Source organism: Chamaea fasciata, unplaced genomic scaffold (assembly GCF_029207755.1).
Source record: "Chamaea fasciata isolate MVZ Bird 193981 ecotype frontalis unplaced genomic scaffold, bChaFas1.0.hap1 SCAF_2, whole genome shotgun sequence".
Lineage (NCBI taxonomy): Eukaryota > Metazoa > Chordata > Aves > Passeriformes > Sylviidae > Chamaea > Chamaea fasciata.
In genome coordinates, this window is record NW_027094087.1 from 31,040,278 (window position 1) to 31,068,061 (window position 27,784).

Genomic DNA, 27,784 nt, shown 5'->3' on the forward strand with positions numbered 1-27,784 from the left:
GGAAAGGAAAATGCTTCTCTATTAAATTACTCGATAGTGGTAACAGTATTTGAAATAGTCAACAAAAAGCTAATGAACAAAAAGGTCTGAGATAAACAAAGGAGACCATACCCTGCACTTGAGCAGTATCTATTAAGAAACGTGAGAGGTTTTAATTTGGTTTCAATATAATCTACAAAGTATGCTATTATTATCCACTTTCTTTTAGAAGACAAATGGAGGCATCTGTTTCTAAAACTACCGGACTGGAGAGCCTGGGGATTCAAATGGGATCAGGACATGCCATAATGTCCAAGAGTCAGCAAGGAGCCTGGCACCCCTAAAAACACACCTGAGGAATTCCAAGTTAGAGATTTATGCAGTCATAACTCCCAAAACAGGTGGCTGCTTCAAAAAATCCAGACTCAAAGGAAGACCAGGGAATGAGGGGCAGAATGAAAAATCAAATGCCAGAACGTTCCGTTTTCAGCCTGTGCTATAACCAGTGGCTGCAGCTTTGGCAGCAGGGCACAGGGATGATGAGGAAGGCAACTGCTTAGCAAACAGCCTTTATTAAGGACACTTCTAGTGGAAGAGCGTGCAGTAGTGTCACCTGAAGGATTCTAGCTTTAGTAAGGAGAGCAACATGTCACCAATAAGGACTAAATATTAGTTTTGGAAATTCAAATAAATTTGTTCCTTATCCCTGTGCCATTACAGCACACACTACTCAGTGTTTTACAGAGCATACAATTCCAACAAAATGAGAAGGAAACTTCTGGCTACATACATTCTTTTGTAGGAAAATCACATTATGATTTTTTTTCTTCCAGTACCTACATTTGAGGAATAGGGAAAAAAAAAATCCTTTCCCATCTATCATGAATTTATGTCAAATGGTCTCAGAACTTACTTGCCATGTTGAAAAGGTGACTGGTAGAACACTGCATTTTATTGTTTTAAATGACATTTCCTTTAAGATTACATAATGTTAAATACAAAATCGCCTTAAATTTCTCCACATCCCATCCCAACACAAACTCTCCAAGAGAAACAGATGTAAACTGTTAGCTGTCTCTGAAAATCAATATAGAAATGATATGCATATTAACTATTGTGGATGGAGATTTTTTTTCCTTGTAGGACTTTTGGCTCCACTAACCCTAAACCCTGATTTAAAGTCAGCAACTGCTTAAGGACACTGCTGAAGCAGGACTTGATGGCATGAGCTAGCTTGAGGCAGAAGTTTTATGCATGCCAGAACAAAAGGTGTATATGCAAAGGCTGTGTGTTCACACAAAAAAAGCTACTCTTAATTTTATAAGATCCCCATTTATCTTTGCTCATCACTTGCAAACAAATACAGGGGGGAAATCTGCTGACTTTTTATCCTTTTTCAGTCCACATATATATGAAAGGAGATAATCAGAAGCAACTTAGGTAAATGGGCATTCTTTCTGAATACTTGTATGCTAATAGAGTATAATTGCACAAGGAAAATCACTCAGCTAGATTCTGAAGGGAATTACTTTATCAACTGGATTGATAGTATTTATTTGGCATATTAAAATTTTCTTTTCACACTGTCAGGATCACGGAAAACAGTTCCAATGTCTTCATGCAAAGTTTCTTATTGCACTATTGTAAGATGAAAAGATTGAGGATTCTATTAAAGAAGAGCTAAAGACATCACATGTTTTGGTTCAAATGAAGGATACATTTTTTCTTATTACTACTGACATGTTTTATGGGTTCTTAGATATTCAGATGAAAACCTTAAGTATGTGATATGCCCCATGATTGTTCATTAATAAAGACTGTACATCAGAGTGAATCAGGGAAGGTGAGAATTTAATATGACAGATGTTGCTATGCAAGATAGAGCCTGGAGAAAATGAGCACAGGGTGTATTCTGTAGAGAGAGCAGCACTTGCTCATGCAAAAGAAAATGCTTCTGTGATTGAAAAAGACAGTCTCACAGAAATTTTTTGTACAAACAATTACAAAATTAATGTCTCCTCTTGGTGGACAGTTTTACTTCTGAGAAGCAGATATTCTAAGAGCTGTTATGTCATGTTGCCAGAGGTTGAATCTCATCCTGATACAGAAGTCCAAGAGGAGTTCTCTTCACCAGCCTGAATTCAGTCCCTGAAATTCCTCTGTTTCACCAGTTGTAGCCTACAATAATATTAGGTCCTACGGACTGGATACTTTTCTTCACAAAGAAAGTACAATAAAAAAGCCATTTCAGCTTCTAATCAGAAATTGGCTTTTAATCAGAATACCTGACTACTTAAAATTAACTTCAGGTCTGAATTCTTAATTGGGCTGTCAATTACTTTGCTCTTTCTGCACATTACCTTGAACTTTTTAGTTGCCGTAGCAACTGTTCCTAATTTCTCTGGATATCAAAATGAACTATTTCATTTCAGACCTTGCCGAATCTCTCTGTATTTCTCACAGGATGGTTCCCTGACCCATCAAAACACTTGAGAACACACATAGCTCTGACTTCAGCCACAGTCAATTACATGCTTAAATGTAAGCATGAGGTTAAGTGCTTTGGTAAACAGGGTTGGACTTGAACAGAGGTAAATGCTGTTCTGGAGCACAGCCACAGATGAGAAGAAATGTCTGAAAGTTGGCAAGACACCGGTAATGATTCATTCAGATCAGTTCTAAGGATGTTGCTAACACATTCCAGCTTATTTCATTCTGATCCGGAAGATATTCAAATATATTTCAATTATTTTAAAAATATATTTCAATCACATACATTCTGGTTTAGAACAGAAGCCCTGCAGCACTGCTAGTCCAGAATTATTTACGTAGTTACCTGATGGGGAGAGAGCTGAATTTGAATGCTGGACAGTGTTATTCCTGTGCCAAAGATGTGCACATGTGTTTTTTAGTCAGGACACGGCATTTTTGTCTAAAGCCTACAGATTCCCTAAGATCAATACAAAGCACTTACTTGAGGGGTCTTCTCATGACATAACTAGGCTATTTCCCAGATTTCTCTTTTAACAGAACAGCAATAAAAACTTCAACTCATGCCACTGTAAATGTGGCTAAAATAAAATCAAGTGGAGGTCTTCCACTTAGATGGCAGTTTTGAATACATACCTTTCTTTTCATTTTGACTTCTAAAAGGAGATGGACAGATCAGAGCTAGATGATTCAAAAATGAAACATATGGCAAGTTATAGGGGGAAAAAAAGGGATCTGCCATGAAGTATTTTTGAGTACAACAGCAGGGCTGTCTGCAGCTTGCTGTACTGTCTAGTAAGGTTTGCTGAGAATAACCTGCTTAGCTGATTTTTCCTTGTAGCAACTTGATGGCAGACATCGGTTACCAGTAAATACACTGTTTTAAGGAAAACACATAATTATGGCCTTTATTTAGACTAATAAAGACAGAAAAACTCTTATGGAAAAAAACCCCACTACAATTAATTTAAATGAAACTTGTAAACACAGGCTGTCAGCCAAAGCCTAGGGAACTCTGTGGAAACTTTTGAGTTCAGTGAGTTGCAAGAACAGTAGCATACATGTTAACTATCAAAAAAACTTACATGAAAATAACTATCAAAAATAGTCCATTACTTCAATTTTACTGGAATCTCTTAATTTTATATAGGGAAGCTTGGCACACAAACCAAAAAAACTTTCTGAAAATTTGCATTTCTCATTTCTCCAGCTGTGTTTGGGGAGGGATAAGACTTTGCAGAGCTTACAAGTACTTTTACCAGTGGTGCCGCTAAAAAAAGAACACATGATGTAAAACTGCTGAATAAGGTGCTGCTGAATTGAGGACCCATAAGCTGCTTCTAATTTCTGTCAACACTGTGATACTTTGTGGAGACTAGGCCTTTTATCTGGGTACTTTTGCAAAGCTATGTCCAGCTCTGGAGTGCCAAAACTTACAGCGTAATAGCTCTCAGTAAGTATTTTGGTCCTCAAAACACTTGCTAAGTGGCAACAAATAGTCCAGCATTTTTGTAGTGCTGTAGAGGAAGCCTGATCCAGTGCTCCAGGAATCATTTAATTTTCAAGAGACAATGTTTTCCCATGAAAACAGCCATTCGAGGCAGTGTTTTCATGCTGGCCTTCTGTAGTCTGTGAGAATGCCTTGAACGTGTGGAGAAGGTTTCACACAGTTTTATTGCATTAGTGGACATCAGAGGGGTATGAAACTTAGAAACATATGGAAACAGGACTGACAACTACTAGCTCTAGACATGAAAGACTGGAAAAGCACCTGCTGATGGCAGCACTGAGGGTAATGGAACATGAGATTGGACGGCTGGAGTTTAGAGGCAGACAGAGGACTCACAACATGGACACACACCAACCATACCTTCACTGGGTCCTTTGCCTTTCCTGTCAGGTAACTCTAACCCTGTGCCCCCCGAAGGATATAAGGAGATGTCCGTTGGCACTGGCCAACTGCTGGCTGTGTCTTCCGTGATCTCATACATCTGCCCTTCCATCGGCTGCAGGTGCCAGTTTAGGCCAAACAGGTGCATGGCTGCAGTGAGCAATGAGAAAAGTCATCTTTTTCTGTTTGGGAGTTTCAGAACTACAGGGGCACTTTCTCTTTCTAAACCCTCGCTCCAGTGCCTTATTAGTGGTCATTGCTTTACGACAAGAATGGGATTAATGCAATTAATGCAACAGCTCCTGCTGCTTCTACCATACCAGCTCCTTAGGTCTTTCCACCCACTTAAGCTAGATTTAGATCACCTGTAACAATCCACTCTGCTTCTTCCAGCAGGACCACTCCTGACTCATGGTCTGCATAACATGATAACCAGGCGCAGCGTTTCACAAAGCTCCCAAGGCTGGGGCAACAATGCGGTAAGCACAGAAATACAAGGAGTATTATTTCTTAACATACCAAAAAATCCTAGAGAACTGCAGTCTGGTTTGTTTTGCCATATTCACAGTTTGTTATATAGGTTCTCTTTTTTTTTCCCATCAATTATACACAGAAGCCTTTACAGACATCTCTGACAGCTTTTCCTGATTAAGATCAAGTAAAAACTGAGGCAGCTGAAGACCCATCTTGCACACAGGCCTTTGTGCTCTGCATCACAAATGTGAGCGACTATGTTCGAGCATTCCTTCGTACAACTCAGCCTCTTCTATTCAGATCAAAAACATATCCTCGAGAACTGAAAACAAGTCGCACCATTTAGATTTGTGTGATACCAGGGCAAAGCTCTCTGTAGGTTTCTGAGCCATGCAAAGTTATCCAGTGCACACGTGAATCTATTTCAAGGCATTACATAAAGACAAGTCTAGTTAAGGAACAAGACAGACTACTTAAAAAGCAAACATATATATGAGGAGTATGGAAATCATGTGCTTACACAACTAATCCTTGCCCCTTGCAAATATAAAGAAAAAGAATGTGGCTTGTGGCTTACCATATCAGTTCTTCCATCCCCAACATAAACATTTCATACTCAATCAGTCTCCAGCTTAGCTTCAGGCTCTGCACAGCTAAATGATCTGGTATTTGCTACATTTGGAATGACATTTCTTTTTGAAGGGAAAGCCTTGATACTTTACACTATAATTTCCCCAAAAAACTATACAATGATACTAACATCACATCCATTTAGTATAAACAAAACTAGTAAAGAAACAGAGCATTTCCATGGACTATAATTCTCTTTTTATTCACAAACATATACCTGAGATCAGTAACCATTGTTAGGGACAAGTGGTTAGTTTATTTAAACCTGTGCATCAGAAACAATCTTTACAAGAGGATTGAAAAGTAATCTGAGAAGCTCTCTGAAGACAGTAGGTTTAGGCAATTTAGCAAAATATGTGATTTTTCCACTTCAGTCTCAATTAGGTCACCTGTCAATTACTAACATAAACAAGGTAGTCTTTGCACAACTACAACATCACAAAACATGAGTGCAAAACTCTTTTTTAACCATGTAAATGAGGACTGTGTTTGTTAACAATCTTAACCATTGGGAAAAAAATATGCTCCTTAGACTCCCACACAGCAAGGAAGCACAGCAAGGAAGGTCTCCTGAGGAGCTGTTCAACACTCATTTTTATTCAGGTACATATACCAAGAAGGAATGTTACGAACACTACTGGTAATTTAATCAGGGCACTTTGAGCAGAGGGACAAGTATTTTTCATCTAAAAGGGATATATTTACTTGGCAGAGAAGAGAGGATATCAGACTGTGAACAAGGAGTCTGCATCAAGCATTTGGCATTGCTATGCTTGCACAATATCTTTGTGTTTATACAGCCCTCATCATCAGAGTGCCTCGGCACTTCATAGCTATTAACCTCATAAAACCTCATCAGGTAGGAATCTGCTTTTTTCTAATACACAGAAAAGGAAAGGAGAACTACAGCAGATTAAAGGACTAACTCAATTCACTTGTTTGGGCATTAAAATGCAATTGTGTGTTAATTCACTTACCTTACTCTATGCTTACAGGGTCACAAGCTCTAAGACGCATTTCATGCCACTCTCTGCCAGCAGTTTTGTTCTAAGCCCAGTACTGGATGCTATCTTATAATTCCATCCAGGCTGGACGTCTCCAAGGACCAGAGTGTTACCCAGGTGCTGGAGATCTGTTACTGAGCTCAAGGGCTTGGATGCTCTGAGCACGCAAGTTCCTATGTTTAACACGAGATATTTGCAGTTACATGGATGTTTGTAGTTCCAAGCAGAATGGAAACTGTACTCTTCACTCCTCCCAACTCTGGCAATCCTAGGCAGCAGTCAGGCCTAAGTTCTGCTGGCCCTAAGTGCTTAACACCAGCTTCATCTTTCACATGTCTTCATGTCAGAATGACCTGCAAGAGCTTATACTGGGCATCCCTGGTCTAGGCAGAAACTGAGTCAGTGGTTTGCTTTCTTCATAACACCATTTGACTTGCTCTGTCCTTCGGACATCACTGCCTAAGTGCCACACAGATTTTTAGGAACACATTGCAAAGCCATTGTTTCCCCAAAAGGCCATTGCTGCTTCTCCTCTCCTTAGGAGGAACTTTTTTTATTGTAGATCATTATTTATTGCAAGCAAATAAAGATGAAAAACTCAACATTGTTCTGGGTGCAGTGGGAAAACTACGAACATTTCTTTCAGGCATTAAAATTCATTTAAAATACCTGAGAAGAAATGTGAACAAGATATCATCTTGCTTCAGTGTAACAACAGAACTGGCACGCTGGAAGTGCTACAGCTTTTCTGCACATAATCCATCCACTTAAGCAAGTGGATCAACCATTCCATGTCATCATTCAATTCTCAACATTTAAGAAGTGTCTTAAAATGTCCCAAAATAGAAAATACGACAGAATTATCTGTAACATAGATACTATACTATCACACAAAGTTAAAAGACTTGTATTTATGTTAACTTTTGTCCTTTGCTAGTAGATTTTGTCTAAAGCGAAAAGCTACTTGTGTACATTGATCTCATCATCACATAGATCAGAGAATCACAGAATAGTTTGGGTTGGAAGGGACCTTAAAAACCATCTGCTTTCAAGCCCACTGCCATGGGCAGGGACACCTTCCATAGATCAGGTTGCTCAAACCCCATTCAACTTTCAGGGGTGAGGCCTCCACAGCTTCTCTGGATGACCTGTGCCAGTGCCTCATCAGCCTGAAAATAAAAAAATCATTTTATTTAACCTAAATCTATTCTTCTTTCATTTAACTTTGTCCTGTCACTACAGACCTTAGTAAAACATCTCTCTACATCTTTCTTAGAAGCCTCCTTTTAAAGTATTGAAAGGCTGTAAGAAGGTCTCCAATGATAAGCCATGAGAATGAGAACTATGCACACTGTTCATACAGAAGTGTGGAATGCTGAAAACCAGAATTATTTGACTAGCATTTTGATTATCAAGTGCCTTTAAAAATTCAGAAAACAGTGTAAAAGCTCAGAGCTACTGCTCTATTCAGGATTTCTGATTTGATGTTTCTAAGCAAAAAATAAAAGCCTATAAATATTCCCACTCATATGGCAAACAGACATCATACAATTTCAGCTATAGGTAGGCAGTAACCACAAAAAACGTGAAACAAGAACAGAGAGTCTGATTTACTTTGGAAACACACTCTTGTAGCAGGTATGTTATGAGGATATCACTTGATTAAGTGATTTCATTACTATATTCCAAATATCAGCAGTGTCTGATTGGCAACCTGGTGGAAAATTCATTTCTCCTCTTGCTCTCTCAAACTGCCACACTGGTGCTAAAAAGTTAAGTAGTAACAGCAGTGGATATTTTGAGTCTTTACAATGGGATGCGTAACTTTGTTGGGCTGGGATGCAATTGCTTCATCTAAGACACAGTTGATCTGCACTAAATTGATGCAAAGTTCTTTCTTACAGCAAAAATAACACAACCCAAACCAAACAAAAAACCAAACAAAAAAAACCCAAAAAACAAAAAAACCCCAAAAACACCCAAAACAAAAAACCAACCCACCAAAGGACCATACTCATGGAAAAGCCCTGTAACCATGGATGAGAGGCATAATCATATATTTTGAAGTGTTAATGTTCTTGAAAGTGAAGCTGTAAAAATAGTTTCAGATTCCTGATGTTCTTAGTCTCTGGGTCAATGGAACCCACTGTGGACATTTTCTCTGGCTTTTTTTTTGTCCCCTGCTCAGCTAGATACAAGATGTCCCTGGCAGAGAGTAAATGCCCTCCTAAAAGCCCCCATGTCCTTCTCTCTCTCCCTCTCCAACATGATGCTCAATAGATTTTCAGATATTGAAGGCTCCCCATGTATTAAAAGAGCACTCTGCAATTAACAATCATTAAAGTGTACACTTTTGTAAAATACCATGTAGCTTTCACTGCCTAGGAAGCTCCACACAGGCTCTTTGCAGAAGCTTTGGTTATATTCCCCACGGAGAAGAAAACTCTTTTGTCTGCCTTCTCCTGGAATGAAAACAATACTTAGGGGAAACCTCCTGTGCTCGCTGGGCTGTTTCACCACCACCAACTCAGACGATATAAAGGCATCTGGGGCGTCTGGCCCATCATGCTCATGGTTTTGACTTTAAAGCTTTGACTTACATGACCTTTCCCCTGTAGCTAAGTGCTAGCAAAAGGTGCCCTGAAATTTGCTCAACGGGTAACAGAATTTTCTGTGGCACAGTAAATCACCTTAACCTCAGTCTTAAGTCACCTGTGCTTGCTTTCTTGGTGGAAAAAAAATGGATATCAAACTTCAGACCTTTCAGGGTTTGATTACTTTGCAGAGTTCAGCATTTCAACCACGCCAGTGTGATCTGGCTGCTCTTTAGCTGGACTCACTTTAACAAAGAAAATTGCAAACAGTTTAGCATCAGCTGAGTTACTTAATCATGTCAATAGATCAAAGTTCATATTGGTGGAATCAAGTAGTCAGGATCATGATTCTTCTGATTTTAACATATTATCTCTTCCTAAATTTCATTATTCCTACTCCATAGCTACTTGTGGATGCCATAATCAGCATCAGCAGATGCTGTTAAGCCACATGAAGAGAAACATTCTTTCCAAGCTTCTTTTGAAGACACTCGGGCTTTTGAGTATCTCTGTATTATTGCCACTTGCTTATGAGACAGCAAAACACTAAAGTCAAAACAACTTACTCAGCGGAGCAGAGAACAAAGGAAGTGGTACTGCATTTAGAATGAAAAAGGACAAACTAAGATAATAATTCACATGGTCAACAAAATGGACATCTCTTAGGACAGGTTGATGGAGTGAAGGAGTTAGCAGGGAGAGGCAGATGATTGTGATAGATCACAGGGAGAAGAAAAGACAAGACATGCTTACTGAAGCATATGAGACCCCCAGAAACCACACCAGTCAGCAAAAACTGAAAAACAAACTGCTGGCCCTTTATTAGCTTGTTGCTTTGCCCAAAGCAGCAAGCTAAGTGTAATAAATAACCAAACCAATCAATTATGATGTTTGGAATTAAGGCTACAGCTGAAGCCACCAGCTGCTTCCATAGTGTTTGTTAAAAGCACTCTCACAGCAGCTCACAGGCTCTGCTGCTTCCTTCTCCCCTGCCCTCTCAGGGCTAAGTCCTGCAGGTACCACAGCTGGCCTGGTGATTCCTCACTCAGGCAAAGCTGCTACAGAAACAGAGAAATGAATAAAATAACTGTTTTCCAGCTAACAACTGATCTTGCCATGAACAATGAATAAAGAGTTTCTCAGAAGTGAAGCTGAGCAAAACACATTAATGACCCCTACCTGAGCCTGGACTTACAGCAAGTGCAGGGGTAAAGGGCATAAAGACAAAACAAGAAATCTTTTGGGATTCTCATCTGAAAACTCCAGCCAGTAGCTTTGCACTAAGAATACTCCAGGTTTTGAATCCATATTTATGTAAGAATATATGTCCATATGCATCAGTATATTTGCTTAAACAACACAGGGGAGGAAAGCACAAGCTTTGGAAAAGAGAAGCTTCTCTGCACAGCCTCTCCACCCTCCCCAGTTCAGCTGTCCTAGCACTGGGCTCCATCCAGAGAAGTTTGGCTTTGCTACTCCACTGGTTTCTACAAGCACCTCACTGCTCCGCTGACAGCTAAGCCTAAGCCAACACAAGCCTAAAGGCCACTCCTGGGAAGGAGAAGGGTTTTCCAAAGCTTCCCAGTGCAGCATGGGGAAAAGGAGAAAATGGAAAAACACTGTGTGAGAAGGAATAAATGAGAAGGACTGATGCCACAATGGACAAGAATGAAAATGAAAGAGAAGGAAGGTGAGAAAAATGTGGAATGAGAGAAACTGAGAAAAAGAAGGTTAGAACAGAGCAAAGTTAAACAAAAAAGTACAAAAAATCTGAAACAAGAAAAAACAGCTGAAGCTCAGTCAGTGGTTGAGAAGACATTTTTACAGCTTGTTTCTTTGCTCTCCCCTCTTTGTGTGGAAACAAGCATAAGATACGTGGTCATTACATATTCCTCTTTAACCTTCATGTTTAGTCAGACTTACAATAACATGCTCTCCAAAATGATACCTGAGCTTTGCTTTTTTCTCCTAATTGAGGAAAAGCTGAATCCCACCACTGAATTACCCAGGGTTAATTTTAACTCAAGTAAATGTATTGCTTTCACTCCTGTCTCTGGAAGAAACTTGACTGTAATTATCCGGATAACTATCTCTACACTGAAATCATATGATTTTGTACAAGTGGTAGAATTGACTGCTGCAGAATTAACCGTATTTTTGTGCCATCCAGTGTTAAGAAAAAGAGCCTGAAATAATCACTGGTTTGTCAATCTTCAATAAATCAAGGAAGATTAAGAAGAATGGGAACAGTAAAACAAACATTAAAAAATAAACTGTTCTCTTGCACTGCTGCTCCATTTCAGTGCTGGCCAAGGCTTGTGTGTCCCAGCATGGCAGAACACATGTGAGTCAAGGGTTGAAGTGGGTCTATAGCCCTACTGGTGTAGGAAGAGGGCAAAAAGCTGGATGCAGCACATGCTATCTGCTCTACTTTTTTATATGGTCAAGTCCTGGACTAGACAGATCTAAGCTGTTGTTCATGTAAGAGCACGGGGACACTTTTGAGTGTTGTAGTGATTTAATACCCAAAGAACAGGTTCACAGATCTGGAACTGAGATCTAGTATCCTGACTGAAGATCTCAGTGGTTAGTAATATCATGAATTCACATCATACATACCCAGGTCACTCAGCCAGGCACCATGGGGTAAGGAGAGAGGGATTCCTGCAAGGCCACTTCTTGCATGGACTTTGTCAGTAACCTTGTAACCAAAAACTCTGTAAAGCACTCTGTGTCGTTCCTAGTGTCTGAAATTATTTCCTATACATAAGTGCTTTCCATCTGTGTCTTAAGATTCTCACTCAGGAAATGGAAAACTTGACTTCATAAATCATCCTTTCCCCGAATGAATGTGAATTTGCAGACCAGGACAGGACTGCAGTCAAGTGGGAACAGAGAATCCTGCATACCAGGCTCTCCACAACCCAGATGGATTAGTGCTGCTGTGCAGTTAGAAATGTAAAATTAACAGGTCACAAAGGAATGGAGCCCAAAAGGCAGCTTGATTACATGTTGTCTAAGTGAAGACTCTAAGCCTGCAGCTGGGAGGTCCCATGGCTCTGCTTCCTGCCTGTTGATTTATTTGACACAAGACAATAGTTAAGAAAAATAAAAAAGGCACCAGGAGGGACATTTAGGGTAATGCTCACTATTGCAAAATCCCCATTTGCCTCCTCTCCTAACTGCTCAATGATCCACCTTCAATGATAAAAAAAGGGTTTTCAAGCCTCCTTCACAGTTTGGGATTGAAAACACTTTGTTGGGCTGGCATGCAATTGCTTCATCTAAGAACTGGACAATCTGTATCCACCCATCTCAGGGTTAAGGGAGGAAGAATTTTGCTGAGGAAACAGAGAGATAACTGTCTTGTGTTTGTTTGTGGGACGTTTTTAGGACCTCAAATGTCCTAAAATATGATGCAGATGCTTTCACAGCCAGCTCAGTTCTGACACATCCTACGGGATACATCTAGCAATTCCTGGGACCCTACCTTGCTGCCTGTCTATTGCTTCACATTTAAACTTTGCAAGTACCAAAAGTGGTTCTTTTGGAGATAATTCACATCTTCTCCTTCCCTCAATTAGAATCACCGCCTGCAAAGGAGTGATACAAATGATAGAGAGCTTCCTTCCTCTTAAAAATTTGCCACAAAGGTGGGAACTGCCTCTCAAGAAAACAAAGCACTGCACTAATCACCTGAAATCCTGCCACAAATGCATTTAGTTGATTTGATTTGACACTAACTAGTGATTCTTTGACCCCTCCTGATTGAAGAGCTGTATCCATGATTTCCATGATAGAAGCAGATGGTCTACCAAAGAGTATTAGCTTCTTCTTAGGAGAAGACTTTGTATTTTAATTTAGTTCCCAATTGTTCTTAATAAGGAAGAAGAAAGGCTTCCAGCTGAAGCACCACATTTCTTTGAAACCTTCAAGGAAATGACTAGAAAGGCATGTTATAAAATGAAGCAGTTAAACTCAATGTTTGTTCAATGCAAAGAGTCAGCACTTCCTATTCAATGTCATCCGAATTGCCCCTGAGGATCAAAGTCTTTTGAATGATTGCCTGTCCATTCAAATCATTAATAGATGGTCACTGGCCCCTCCACTGCTACAGTAGCTTGTAATTTCTTACAGGAAAGAGAAAATGCAGTTTTAAATAGGTAAATTTAAATATTTCAATGTCTTTTTTAAAGGAGGATTTTTTTAAAGTGTTAACCTATAGAAAAAAAAAATAGACATAAAAGTGTCATGGCTTATCTGAGGAGCAGACTGCTTAAATACCTTTGGTAATTTTCATTACCATTTACACCAATTTCAAATAGAATAGGGACTGGAAAGATGGACCTCATCAGCATTTGGTTGCTATTAGGCAGCCTACTACAACAAAGAAACTTATTTCAGCCCTCAAAGCTCTGGTAAATTTGGTGTTACACATGCTCAGGCCTTTCTCAGTAAAATAATATTTTGACTTCTATATATCCTTTCTGGCAGAGACCATACTAAAATAAATATTACTGAGATATTTCTTCAAGATCAAAGTCAATTATAAGATGGTCCCACTATACCTCTAAATAGAGTTTTAATTTGTGTATATAATATTAGAAATAATAGTTTTCCCATTGGGATACTCACTTCAATTAGAGAAATGAGGACAGGCAGTTCTACCAGAGGGCCTCTTATCCTGCTTTGCATTTACTAAAATTCTGGGCTAGCCTGTTATGGACAGTATAATTTTACAAATGCCCTTTCATTACACACATATAAACTGTGAGGCACTAATTAAAAATGGTGGAATTTACACAGGCAAATCCACAAGCTCTCACATGCTTCCTTCCTTGTTATCTTAAATAGAGAAGTTTCAGAATACCTGCCTTCCAAAAATAATACAGTAAGTTGCCTAAAGTCTAAAAAAACACAGTCTTCTGTGCAGAAGTCACAAAATATCTCTCTTATTCTGAAACCCCAGCACAACAGAGGTGGGATCTGAGTTTAAATCAAATATTCCAGTTTAAGCTAGAAGATCTAAATATTGCTGTAGAATTTGATGTGTGAGCTGATCTCTCAGATGGCTGCCTGCTCATCTGTCCTGAACACGAACATGATTTTATTATACTAAGATAAGTAAATGTCTTTGAGACCACTGCTTGTGTTTTAATCCTAGAATCAGCTGAAAGCTGCATTATTGTTATTAGTCACTATGCACATTTTAAAAGCACCGGAGACTCAGTTGGGCTGTGCTAGTTGATATAAGAAAAATTAACAAAATTACAATCTCAGGATCCCTTGATGTCCAAAGCACAGGTTTAACTTGAGCTTTACTTAGCCTAAGTAAATCTAGTGACTTCAAGAGGATGATGGAGGTGTTTCAAGTTCAGAACAAATTTACACATTTTGTAGATCTGGGCCAGAGTGCTCATCAGCATTGTCAAAACCGAGCTCTAAAGCAGAATCCTATCAGCCTTGAGCCTGCCGGAAGAGATACGAACAAATTTTAACTGTACATGTGTTCAGAAGCATTTTGTTGTTTTAGCTGCTTTTGGATGACAAAAACACAGGTCTGTTTAAAGCAGACTAAGAATGTTGTAATTTATTTTCTAGTTTTTCTTTACAGATACTAGAAAAACAAACACTGTTCCAATTTGGAGAGGGGAAAAAATAATCCCTTTTTTTCCTGTACAAAAGCTTGGCAAATGGATACAAATTCACAGTCTGAGAAAGCTGATAAAGTGGGTGACACAGCACAATTAACAACACAATAATTTTTGTTCTGTCCAGAGACCATGAGCAAAATCCAGCACAATACTTTCAGGTGCTATAAATCTAAATGAATGGTTCAGATCAGTGTGAAAAGCTCTCTCAATAACAAAAGTTAACTCAACCTGATGATTTGTTCCCTTGGACTTAGAACTAAATCCAGCACATAGAAGACAGCAAGTGCTAGCAAGTGCAACCCACAATGTTCTAGAAAGACCCACAGCCATCTTTATATTTAATTTTACCTAAAAAAAGCATTTGCTAAAAAAATTGAAGTTTGCTAAGTTAAGCACTCAAAAATGAGCAAAGAACAGAATTAAGATTGCTTTTGTGATTTTACATCAGCCCCTGTATGCATGTGTACTCTGTAATAGCCTTTAATTCCCTCATCACAGGCTATTTTTTTCCACTGGCCCAATGCTGAGCAGAACAATTGCACAGAAATTACCACTCAACCCTGGCAACTTCAGCATTGTAGCACGTTCAATTGCTTTCTAGGGATGCCATATGTGCAGTCTGCTTGGTAGCAGTAGGAGGGGGTTGGAAAGGGAAGGAATACACTCGGCACAGACAATTCTGCTACTGCATTCTAACTAGGTCCCTGCTGAGCATGTGTGAACTCAGATTTTCTAGTTCTGTGGTAGCCAGCTCAGGGTGGATCAGAGATGTGATAAAGTACACACCATTGCTTGTTCTCCCTAATAAAAAAAAAAAAAGAGGAGTCACAATGCTCCATTACCTCAATACTTCTGCAATATAAATAGAAGACAACAGTAGATACATTAGCAGAATTTTGCCTAAATGAGTGACCACATCAGCTGGTTGATCATTAAAGTTGGAAAAGACCTCCAAGATCATCAAGTCCAACCACTAACCCAGCACAGACATGTTCACCACTAAACCACGTCTCTATCTGCCACATCCATGTGCCTTTTGAACACTTCTGAGCACGGTGATTCCACCATGGGTAGCCTGCTTGACAACCCTTTCAATGAAGAAACCTTTTCATAATATCCAGTCTAAACCTCCCCTGCTGTAACTTCTGGAAATTTCCTCTGGTCCTGTCACTGGCTGCCTGGGTGAAGAGGCTGACCCCCACCTGGCTACAATCTCCTTTCAGGGAGTTGTAGAGAGATATAAATAAAGTGCCTCTGAGCCTCCTTTTCTCCAGGCTGAACACCCCCAACTTCGCCAGCTGTTTCTCATAAGACTTGTGCTCCAGCCTTTCTCCACCTCTGTTGCCCATCTCCGGACATGCTCCATCCAGCACCTCAATGTCTTTCTTGTGGCGAGAGGCCCAAACGTTCCCATGTGATAACTCACACCATGATAATTTTGGTTCATCTTTAAATACAAATGTATCAAAGTGCTTGCTCAGGGACACAGCACACTGCTTTGCCCCTGCATCCCCAAAGACTAAGTTGATAGTAGTGAATTAAACAGTACTTAGCAGTGTAACTTGATAGTCCATAACATCTATTTGTTTGAAGGAACACTACTGTAGTACTGGTTCTGGCCCGTCAATACCTTCCAAATTCCTGAGCACTCTTCAGCTAGCAATGACCAGAGATCATTCTTAGTAGATAGTTTGGGTCTGAATACCCTTAAGAGTCTAGCAGTAGAGAAATGTATCCCTTCTGGACCAGCTGGGTACCTAGAACAGTCCCACACATATGTTCCACAACCTGGAGTAGCCCATGATACAGTCTGACTGAGGAAGGTATACTAAAATAAATAGTTACTGACCACCAAGATTAATGCTGTTTGGAGTATCATTATGGTTAGATTGAAGGATTTAATTTTGTTAACCAAAAGTCTCAGGAAACTCTTTTGATGCTTTATTTCATTGTAATTTCTGCCATAATTAAAAGGGTTTCTGTTTCATTGATACTCCAATTAGATTTTCTTTTGAAATACTTATGGTAAGCATAGCCATCATCTCTGACAACTGTCTGGTTCTGCTTTGCTTTCTAAAGAGTCTCTTTACATGATGAAGTGATGCAGCAGTTGTACTGGGCAAGCAAGGTGAGATGCTGCTGCTGTGTCACATGCTACCGTATTTGAAAACAGCCAACATGTCCTGTTCTCATCATCCATCTAGGCAAGAGCTTCTGAGTGCAATAGGAACAGGCTTGGAAGTTAAGGTATGATAAAATCAAATAGAGAGGAAGATAGGAAAAGCTGGAGATGATGGGAGAGTTTATAGGTTAGCACTGAAACACGAAGATTCAGCAACCTCTATCTATAGAGCACCATATCCTACTGTCTCAAAGGGAAGTATGTAAATGGTCCTTTTGGAGCTTGTAAGTTTCATTATGAACAGCGATTTGAAATCTTGACAAAGAGGAAAAGACCAGATTGGACTTTCTGTTCATTATTTTACAGATCATCTAGGATGTTACCTGGGCAGTATACTTAACAACGCCGCCTCACCCAATAAAGATGTCTATTTGCTACATAGCTCAACTTTAACTACAGGTAAAAACCCCAGAGAATGCATTGCTGTACAGATTCAGTAGAAATGTATGACCTGGCAGCAAAGCAGGTTTTGAAGTAATTTTTTAATTTATGCTAGAAAAGGATGGGAGAGAAATACTAAACTATAACTGGGGAGTATTTTTCACTGCCAGTGACATTCCTAATTGATATTACTCTATGACAAGTTACCCAAAAAATGTTTGGTATTTAAAAACATCGAAAAAAAGCCCATTACAGGAAACAATTCTTTCTGTGTCCACTTAACTGCAATTAAATTACATTATTTCACACTAATTAGTATGAAATAAAAACATGGACTCAAGTAGAACTCCTTCCATGAGACATATTAAGATCTGTAAAACTGATTCTTTTTCAGCATCTGTGTGCAAAGGTCAACCTAAGTGATGAAATAAAGATTATAGCAGCACATCTGTGCTACCGTCATAAAGACAAGGCCAGCACTTCTGGAGTCAGCCTGCTGTTATTTTCTTTTCTGTGGGCTTACAGAAACTATAAAACCTCACTAAAAGCAAGTGATAAAAGCTTATGGGTTGAGAGCTCATATCTTACCATTTAATAAAACCAGATGGAATTACATTAATCTCTCCTTGTATTAAAGATTCTTAATTTTACAGAAGGATCAGACATCTAAAGGGCCAACTAATGTGTGGTTTCATGGCACACTGCTGCAGACTCCCAGCTCAGATGGAACCCTCTGGATACACAGCCGCAACCTGCTTTCAACTGGTTAAATAATCAGTTATATTGGTGGTCTACTTCTGAATGGAAGTCATTCTTCCAATGATCTCACAATGATGAAAGAGGATCAGACTTTGACAAAAGGACCTCTTCAATCAGTGTCAAAATAAAACAATAGGCAGAAATAAAAAAAGAAATATATAAAAGCCAGAACAATAGGGAAACAGAGAGTAATCTATATAAATCCAAAGCCATGGAGAGAGGAGAAAAGAAGCTGAGGACATCAAGAAAAAAATACATGTCTTGAAAAAAACCCACATAACAACAGAACTTCTTTTTTAAGTGTACTGAAACCTAGCAAAATAAGCAGCAATATTGATGGTTATAGAAAAATTGCTAATAATGTTGTAGTACAGACTAAAGTGTTCAGTAAGAATTTTTGTTCTCGTTTTTGAAAATAATTACAATAATGCAATCATTTCCCAGGAAATAAGTTTTTTTTCCAGTCCATTAATAACCAGGAATTATACTGAACTACATCTATTTAAAACCAAACATTTTTAAATCTGTAGGCTCATTTAACTCGTACCCAGTAAAGAAGAAGGAAGAATCTGACTCACTGAATCAGCTTCCAAGAAATTAGAACAGGATTAATGGTCTACAAATATTTAAGAAGGGAAAATGACAGGATGCAAGTCACTTGGTTTGGGTAGTCTGATATCTATTACAGACAAAATAACAGAAAACATAGAACTGCAGTGCTAGAGAATAAAGAAAGTGCATGTATGGCATCTCAGGCCAACCATATTGCTTTTCTGAAAAACAGATCTTAAGAAACACTTACTCATTCTTTGACAAGATTACAGTTTAGTAAGACATTTGATTTAATTTGAGGTGATTAAACAAACAAGCATTTTTCAAGGGTACAAAGACATATATACATATACTTTAAAAATAACTGAAAGACATTAAAATTATCATTGCTGGTGAATAACCATCACATGTTACAACTTTTTGTGGAGTTCAACAACTGATAGTTGGTCTGAAATTGTTCAACATTTGCATCAGTATTATGTAAGTAAATATAAAATCACGGATCACTAAACATGTAGATGACTCAAATACTTCAAGTGAGAAATGCAATGATGAGGGCAGAACAGAAAAACAGAAGAGCAGGGCAGTAACTAAATTTGAATGATTCAAACAAAAAGTGTCAATAGTCAGCCTATACACTTTGAATAATGGACTGCAAACTGTGTCCATGAGATGGGACATTGGCAACTGGAAAGCAGAGAGAGCAAATGACTTAAGGAGTAAGCACAAGAAGATGCTGTACAACAATATCCTTATGTAACTTTTATAGCCCAGAAAGATCTAATGAGATGCTTACACATCTAAGTTGGGAAAAAGTCAGCTGAAGAAGGTATGTGACCTATGCAAAATAATAAGTAGAATAAGTAGAATAAGTAGCTGGAGTTTGCTGGGCTTCAATGTGCAAAGAGATCAGGCTGCACAGTGTGATAGTTTATGGATTTTAACAAATTGAAAATTGAGAAAAGAATTTTAAATGAAAATGATGGGAAACCTTAGCCTTCCTCCTGCCTCCAATAAACACTGAATTAGCTGAGAAAAGATGTAAACTTGACCAGTATACTGCAAACTCTACAGTATATCATTGTGGACTCTGAAGAAGTACTAACCACTTTGCAAAGCAGAAATTTTGCCCCCAAGTTCAGAACATATTGTCATCACATGGAATACCTACATATTAGTACTTCCCAGTTTCCACAGATGGGGCAAGTCTGGCGAAATTAGCAGGTTTGCAATATCTTTAGCTCTACTTTTCCAGTGGTATTTTCTTGCAGCACTATCTCTCCTTTGAGTCCAGAAAGGGAAACGGAGGTGGTGAAGGGTCTAGAGAATAAGTCCTATTAAGAGGGGCTGAGGGAGCTGAGGGTATTTGTCCTAAAGAAGGAGATTCAGATGGGGATCTTATTGCTCTTTACAGCCACCTGAAAGGAGCTTGTAGCCAGGTGGTGGTCAGCTTCTTCACCCAGGCAACAAGTGACAGGACAAGAGGACACAGTCTCAAGCTGTGCCAGAGGAGGTTCAGATTAGACAACAGAAGATTTTCTTCATGAAAAGGGTTGTTAAGCTTTGGAATGGACTGCCCAGTGAACTGGTGGAGTCAACATGCCTAGAGGTGCTCAAAAAACAACTTGACATGGCACTTTATGCTGTGTTTTATTTGACATTGTCATGTTCTATCAAAGGCTGGACATGATGATCTTAGAGGTCTTTTCCACCCTAAGTGATTCTGTGATTCTTTCAAAAGCATATCCATCATGGTGTATTTCTCTAATCACTACACCTTCAGTGTCAGGTTACAGATCTTAATTAAATTGAAACAGTGAATGTTCTTTAATGGAGTTTCTATGGCAAGGTTTTTAACACCCATCTGAATTAATTGATTGTCACAAGAATAACTTTAAAGTGGCATCTTGTACCTTTATCACCTTTATTTTAAAGCACAATAGTGGATAAATCACTCGTATTTCCTTTGCTCTAAATTATAAAGCTAAGAGTAGCTGCTATCCAAACATGCACTAGAAAATCCAAGGTGAAAAAAAAAATATGCACACAATCACCTAATAATACAAAGAGCTCTTGCTGACTTTGCAGGTGATAGAACATAAAAGATCTATGCTACAATTCATACCACAATGCACTTAAAGCTGCAGCAAAAGACAACAAAACAGGCAGAAATGTAAGACTGAATGCAATCCATTGTGGTGTTAATTTACACAGAATCCTAGAATGCTTTGGGTTGGAAGGGACCCTAAAAAAAAGAAGGCCATCTAGTTCCAACCACCCTGCCACCGTGAGGGACACCTTCTACTAGACCAGGTTGCTCAAAGCCCCATCCAACCTGGCCTTGACCTCTTCCAGGGATGGGACTGCCATATCTCTGGCAACCCATGCCAGTGTCTCACCACTCTCACAGTGAAAAATTTCTTTCTAGTATCTCTCTAAATCTACTGTCTTTCAGTTTAAGGCCATTGATTTTGTGCCTTTCTCATTTCTCTGATAATTACTCTCCATGTGCGCATTCATGTCAAGAGGGAGGTGGGGCAATGCCAGCAAGGAGGTGGAGGAGCTGAAGCACTGGAGTCACTATTTCATTGTGGATCTAGCCAGGGAATGTTTATTTTGCCAGATTCCCTGAGGCAGCTTTCCTGAGCTCACTGCTACTCACCAGCCTCTTGTAAACTTTACACACAGCAGCTGCCCTTGCTGGTTCTCTAACATAGTGACGTGTGACTGAGGTGAACACAGAGACCTGTGACTTTCCCATCTCTCTGCTACAGAATGCAAAAAATGCAAAAAATTTCTGCAACTCCATGCATTTCTGAGTAGTCAGACAGAAGCTCAAGTTGATGGCGTTACTCTATGAGGTTGAGACTATTTTTATGCCTTGGCCTTTCTGAGAAAATTTACAGGGGCAAAATTTTGGGCGCAACAACAAAAAAGATCATCTAAAACTGGATGGAAGGGTTAACATCCATCATGATTTATATTTTACTTTCAGTCGGGTCAATTTCCAGAACCAGGAATTTATAAAAATATATGCAGATTTTTCCAGCTTCTGTTGCAGACACTGGGCCCAATGCCACTGACTCTGACTGCATCTGAACCAGTGCTGAGGGAAATGGAGTTGCTGCAGTTTAAGAGGAGCACGTGCACGAGAAGAGTAATGCCCGTGTTTCCTAAAGGTCAGGGGTATGAAAGGAAGAGGTAGATGCCATCTAAACTGTCCTGCTTAGTGAGGGAGTGGCACTAACCCTCTTGCCCCACCAATATTTGTCTGCATTTGGTACAGTATGACCCAGCTTTAATAGAAAAAAACAAAACCCCACATATTCAAGTTCAACTCTACTGGAAAAAATGGTACTGCTGGCTCGTGATGATGGTCGCCTCTCAACCAGTGTCCTGGAATGTTGTTTCGCAAACATTTATAATACACAAAATTTATCACTGGTAATACTAAAGCACCTTTTAGACTGGATCTGATATTTTTATTTATTAAGGGTAAAATTAAATAAATGAGTTTGCAGTTACTGAATGAACAGACCACAGTAATTTTATGAAGACGTGAAAGAACCAAGAAAGGACCTCAAAGCTCTATTTGAGGTAACAGATTGACTTCATAACATAAAGGCTTTGCTAGAACAGATTGTTTAGCTCCCATGTCCGCCTTTTATCAAAGACAAGATGGAAATAGAAAACATTCAAAGATTTTGATTTACAATCCTTGTAAATCAAAAGAACAAATGTCAACAGTAGCAAAATAAAACTTAATCTGGGATCAGAAAAGAAATACTAAAGCAGAAAGTGAAAGTAGCCTGTTGGCAGGATAATAAATTGTTTTATATTTTAACGTGAATAAAAACCTTAATATCAAGGTATAAATGTAGGATTAATAGATATGGATCAAGTTTAATAATCAAGCATTAGCAACTTTCCTATTGATCTCTTATCATGTAAACACCATGGTAATTTGTACACCATACATCCATTGCTAACTAATTAGATTTCTAAGAGCTTTGGAGAGCTGCTTTAATTTGGGTTTGCTCCATAGCATCTAAGAACCATGGACAAACTGAGCTAAAGTTAGATTTTGGGGTGATTTCTAGACAATAAAAAGAAAGACACTTTATAAAACACATCATAGTCCTAGCACACTTTTACTGTCAAAGCATTTTGCCTGCAGCAAGCAACACTGTTCTTCAAGTGAAGCTGCATCTGTACAGAGTTCAAATGAACACAGAGCTGAAAAGTAGAGAGCTCTGACTCCAATAAAAAGGAATGACTGTTTTGGCTTCATAATATATTTTCCAACCCTAGCTTTAATCTAAATCAAATGCCCATCTTTCTTGCTGTTCATGCAATGCAACCGCAGAACATGCTTAAATATAGGAAAATTGCAAGTGCCTAACAACATCAAATTGTACTTCCATCTAGTCTGGAATCTACATCAGGCAGAGGATAATAACTTCTGTTTAAACAGGCAGAAACTATTCTCCATCACTAATTAATTCAGAAACTGTTCCACAGACCTAGCCAAACAGCTGCTGGGCATGGAGATCTGGACAATCAAACAGGTATTTTCTGTTTCTAAACTTCCTCCCAAGCAGTACAGCAGTGTCAGAGACTCTTTACAATGCTCTGCTAGCAGGTCTGGCATCTACAAGGTACAGGAACTGCTGCCAAAGTATTAGCATAGCAACACACCTCATGGGATTCTCTCTGCCATTAGAATATTGCTAGAAATTAGCCCTCCAAGGCAGAACTCAATGCTATACAGACTCCATCAAATCCCAGCAAAAGCCATAAAAATTTTTCTTGTCTAGCTGGCTATTGAATAGACATTCCTAAAACAGGGAATTTAATTTTAAAGTCATGTCTCTTTAGGAACTCTTGGAATAGAAAATTTGCAGGGCAGTTCTGAGCTGCTCAAAGAGGCCTTTGATTTCAATGGTTCCATCACTAATGTTGCAGCCCTGATGTGTGCTTGCTTTTCTCCTTGGTGCTCTCATCCCCCGAGACAAGTTTCTGTGGAGCTCATGGGATTTGTATAAGCTGTGTGTGCAAAACACTGAGGGGCAACAAGTCAATGAAAAGCTGGTTAATTCAAATGAAAACCAGCTTCTGGTGTTTATACACCCTATTATATTTTGTTTGTCATTATCTCTCCAGACCAGTGACTCAGCCCTGTAAACCCTTCACCTTGATCACAGTGTTGACACATGACAGCAGCTGTTCAGCTGCCATGTACATCTATTTATGTCTCCTCTCCTCATTTTGAAACAGCCCAGCAAGATAAATGAACCTCAGACTGCTAAATGCCATAAAGACTTACATAAAATAATAGAAACTGCCTTTTAGCCTCAAACAAATGATTTAGCAAGTTGTCCAGGTCAAATTCAAAAAGGAACTGGCTTCAGCAAAAAACTTCATAAATGACCAGTGCCCTGCTGTTTCCATGCAGCTCTGCCTGCAGCAGATGGGCATCCACCACAGTTGTGTCTGAGTGTCTGTTGTAGAGAAAATACTGCCCATAGCAGAGCCTCTTCTGTATGTCTTTAGCTCCACACTTCCACAGACAGGTAAGGCCTGCAGTGGGCAGTTTCTAATATTTAAACAGAGGATTGTGACATGCCTGATGCTGTGAGGAACATCCTGAAGGCCTAGATACCACTCTGAAGTATTTCCATTATCCAACCACGGTACAAAAAACAGATTAAATGCTAAACTGCTGATATGGGACCCAACCTAAAGTCCATTCACTTAAATGGGAACCTTTCCAGAGACCTCAGTTTGCACTGGATGATGAAAATGGTCATTAAAAGATAACTTCCATGGTTGTTTTAAATAACAAGAGCAGATGGAAAGCAGTCAAGTTCCCAATACCCATAGACTGTTATACAAGATTCGACCTTATACTCTTGACTAAGTTACACTTTACCACTCAGATTGTCCCCATGGCACTGAAAAGGGAAAAGTACTGCTTACATGAGAAAAGATATCTGTAAGAAAATGCAACTATGCAAATATGGGGGGGGGGGAACCCAAAATTGGAGAAAAAACAGTACTTTGTTTGCAAACAGACCAGGTTACCTAGAATAATAAACAAGTTCCTGTTAAGAATTGCATAGTTCATATCAAAATGCAAAACGTCTCAGTTTAACTTAGTGAAAGTACAAACATTTTGACTCCCTCATTCATTTCTTTTCTTTTGGGTTAGGTGATACAATTCTCATCTGCAACTTGACAGGATGTAAAAAATAATTACAAACGAAAAGGTTATTCATAATTTTTAAATGAGTTAATTAGTAAACCCCGCCAGAGTCACTCATTACAGTAATTAATAATTGATTATACTTGAAATTAAACACAATTTTTCGTCAAAATCTAATTAAATATCTGCCTTTTTTTTCGTTGATTAGAACACTGGGTCTGGTAGAGACAATCTTTGCTAAATATGTTTATGCTGAACTGAACCATTGGATTTGATTTTTAATAATTGAAAGTTCCTTTAGAAATTAGTAATTATGACCCATAATTACAGAGGTTCAACCTGCTCAGCATTTCTGGCACCTTGCCAGCCATCTGTGGTGTCTGGCAAATGCCAGTGAATTCACCTGAATGGAGAGGATAAGAAGGATGGGAGGGCACTCAATGGACCTTCCTTATAATAACATTAGCTGTGGTTTTAAGCAGGAGTGTGATCTTTTGTGAGCTTTGAGACAGGGCTCTGAGCTGGAGAGTGGCAAACCAAAATCCTCTCCATCTATCAACCAGTGCACACTTCCTCCTCCAGAATGAACTGGCACTGCTATGCTGAGCTGAAATGATCCTCCTCTGACACACTGAGATAATGTCTAAAGGAACCATGTTCAGGACATAAGGAGAATACCAGACAAATGAGAAAGGTGATTCCAAATGTACATAGCAAATGATGAAAACTGACTGCTTATTTCATCAAACTGCTGCTGATTTAATGTTGGTTAATTAATCATTCCTGTTCCTCTTACAGGAGACGTAAAAGTGTCCAGAGTATGATGCAAGGCAGAAGCGGAAAAGTATCAGTCATTAAAGAAGTATATATGAAAGGAACACAGTAAAAGCAATCCTTTGTGGTAGTGCTAATTATATTCATGTAAAATGAAAGTAAAATCTTTCGATCCAGACTAAGATTTGTAATTCTAACCACAACCTTTTACAGATCATTAGTGTACAGGAAGTCACAGCAAAATCAAAATGACTCCTTCGTGCCTTGAGAAATGGGCTTTTTTTCCCATGATCACATCTAAAAGTGTCTGACAACTGGAGTTTACACCATGAACAGTTTAACAGAAGTCTAGGAATGGACTTTTTAAAGACATTTATAACACACATATCAAACAGAACTGAAGAAAAAGTAATGGTAACATTCCAACTTGACAGGCTTAAAAACACAATTTTCACTTCTAGCAGTTCAATTACTTTTGCAACATACACTAAGAACATTGACAAGCCTTATAAACCAAAGAAATTCAGATCATGCACAGTTCAAGAAAAATCCAGTGCTGTTCTATCCAAGATGCAAATTTCACCAGCACCACCTATTCTAAAAAGGCTCTGCTGAACCACAAGCTCAGTCTAGTCCTTCTCCATCCTCCTGGTCACCCTGTGAACTCCAATATCATTAGTTAAATGTCACTGAAATGGGTGTGTCACCAAATGATAGAATTAAATCACATTTCTGTGCATCAGGATCCTGGTTCAAACCCTGTTCCATCAAAGTCAACACTGACAGACCTGGATGTGACTGAGATTGGGACATGGACTTCATCAGCTGTTTTAATGGGATGCTTAGAGAAAACCTAGGTGCTTTTCCTCACTTCAGGTATACTCTCCTCTGCAGAATGTAAACAGTCCATGATATTGAAGGGAGAACAACTCCCTCATATGACTCATGTTTTACTAAGCCCGTCTGGCTTTATGACAGGTGTTCAGCTCCCTAGCACAACACTGCAACACAAACAAGTCAACAGATGCCTTATTTCCCCATCACTTTGTACCACAGTCTTGACCCTCTGTTTCCCAAACATTAGCAGTACGGGTGGGGGGGGGAGTTTGTAGAGAAATGAAATAAAAATAAGAAAAACAAACAGCAACAAGCTTACCTATGAAATAGGCCAACAGGATCACCAGCGTGACTGAGATGACAATGGCACTCAGGGCAGCACATTTCCAGTTACAGTACTTATAGGGTTTCTTCAGGTTAAAGGCAGGCCTAGAAAAGGTACTTCTGGGAAGGGGCCTAGGGGGAGGTGAGTACACAGTGCTGGACGTCAGGGGATATCCCGGCGACGTTGTACAAAAAAGGGGAGAAGTGCCTCCAGGTTTGAACAGGAAGTGCCTGAGGAAGAAAGACCAACAGCAAGTGACTCCTCACACAAATTGATGCTGAGGGAGGTGTGGGGTGGGAGAATGGTGACTGCTGTCAGGACGAGGAAAGCAGCTCCACACAATGCTGGCTACGGACATGGAGGGCATGCACAAAAGAGAAGAATAAAAATCAAAGGCAAGTCACACAGAGTAAAAGAAAACAAAACCAAACAAAAAAATCACAGTGCCAACAATGCCACAGAGAACTCTTCAAGGGCAGGAGCCCCTCTGTGGAAGAGCTGGCGTTAGAGTGAGATGAAAACCCCAAGCACAGCTACGACAGACTGGTGGCACGGGCAGAACTGGGAGCCTGCTCGCACTCCCACATAAATACCCTATGGAGGCTGAAGAGGAGCGGAGGTCAGATTAAAGAAGGGAGGGCTTTTATCAATTTATTGATCACTGCATGAGAGCGATTTTTTGTGTGGCATTGGTGAATGGAGATGGGGAAAAAGAGCTTAAGCCATTCCATAGCATCCAAATTGTCACAGAGGGGAATATTCACACTGTCCCCATCCAGCAAATTTAAGTGTCAGACAATGGCGTGGCTAAAAGCATCAAAGTCCTGTGTACTGCCAGTGGGGAGAGGCACCTGCTTCCACAAAGCAGTCCAGAATACCTTGGATTGAAGCCTACCTTTAAAAAAGTGTGAATTACTGTCAAAGGCAACAGCATTTCCTGTCCAGTGACACATTGGGAGGCACCGTATTTTGCCCATTATGACAAACACAGCCCATGAGCACCTCTAATGAGACTCATGGACATCAGCATGAAAAAAACCACACTGAAGCCCA

The 27,784-nt window shown here is 39.4% G+C and overlaps 1 protein-coding gene across 12 annotated transcripts in view; it reads right to left on the bottom strand.

The window, feature by feature from the left end:
- The window catches only part of TENM4 (teneurin transmembrane protein 4), a 1,208,276-nt gene that overhangs the window by 179,286 nt on the left and 1,001,206 nt on the right, over nt 1–27,784 (bottom strand). For 11 of the 12 annotated variants that reach the window (XM_066175594.1, XM_066175595.1, XM_066175593.1 and 8 more), the window contains 2 exons: nt 26,726–26,961; nt 4,340–4,510 (listed from right to left, as the gene is read on the bottom strand). In XM_066175594.1, coding sequence (XP_066031691.1) covers nt 4,340–4,510; nt 26,726–26,961 — 407 coding nt within the window. The remainder of the gene's footprint in view (nt 1–4,339; nt 4,511–26,725; nt 26,962–27,784) is intronic. The other variant, XM_066175601.1, reaches the window with a different exon arrangement.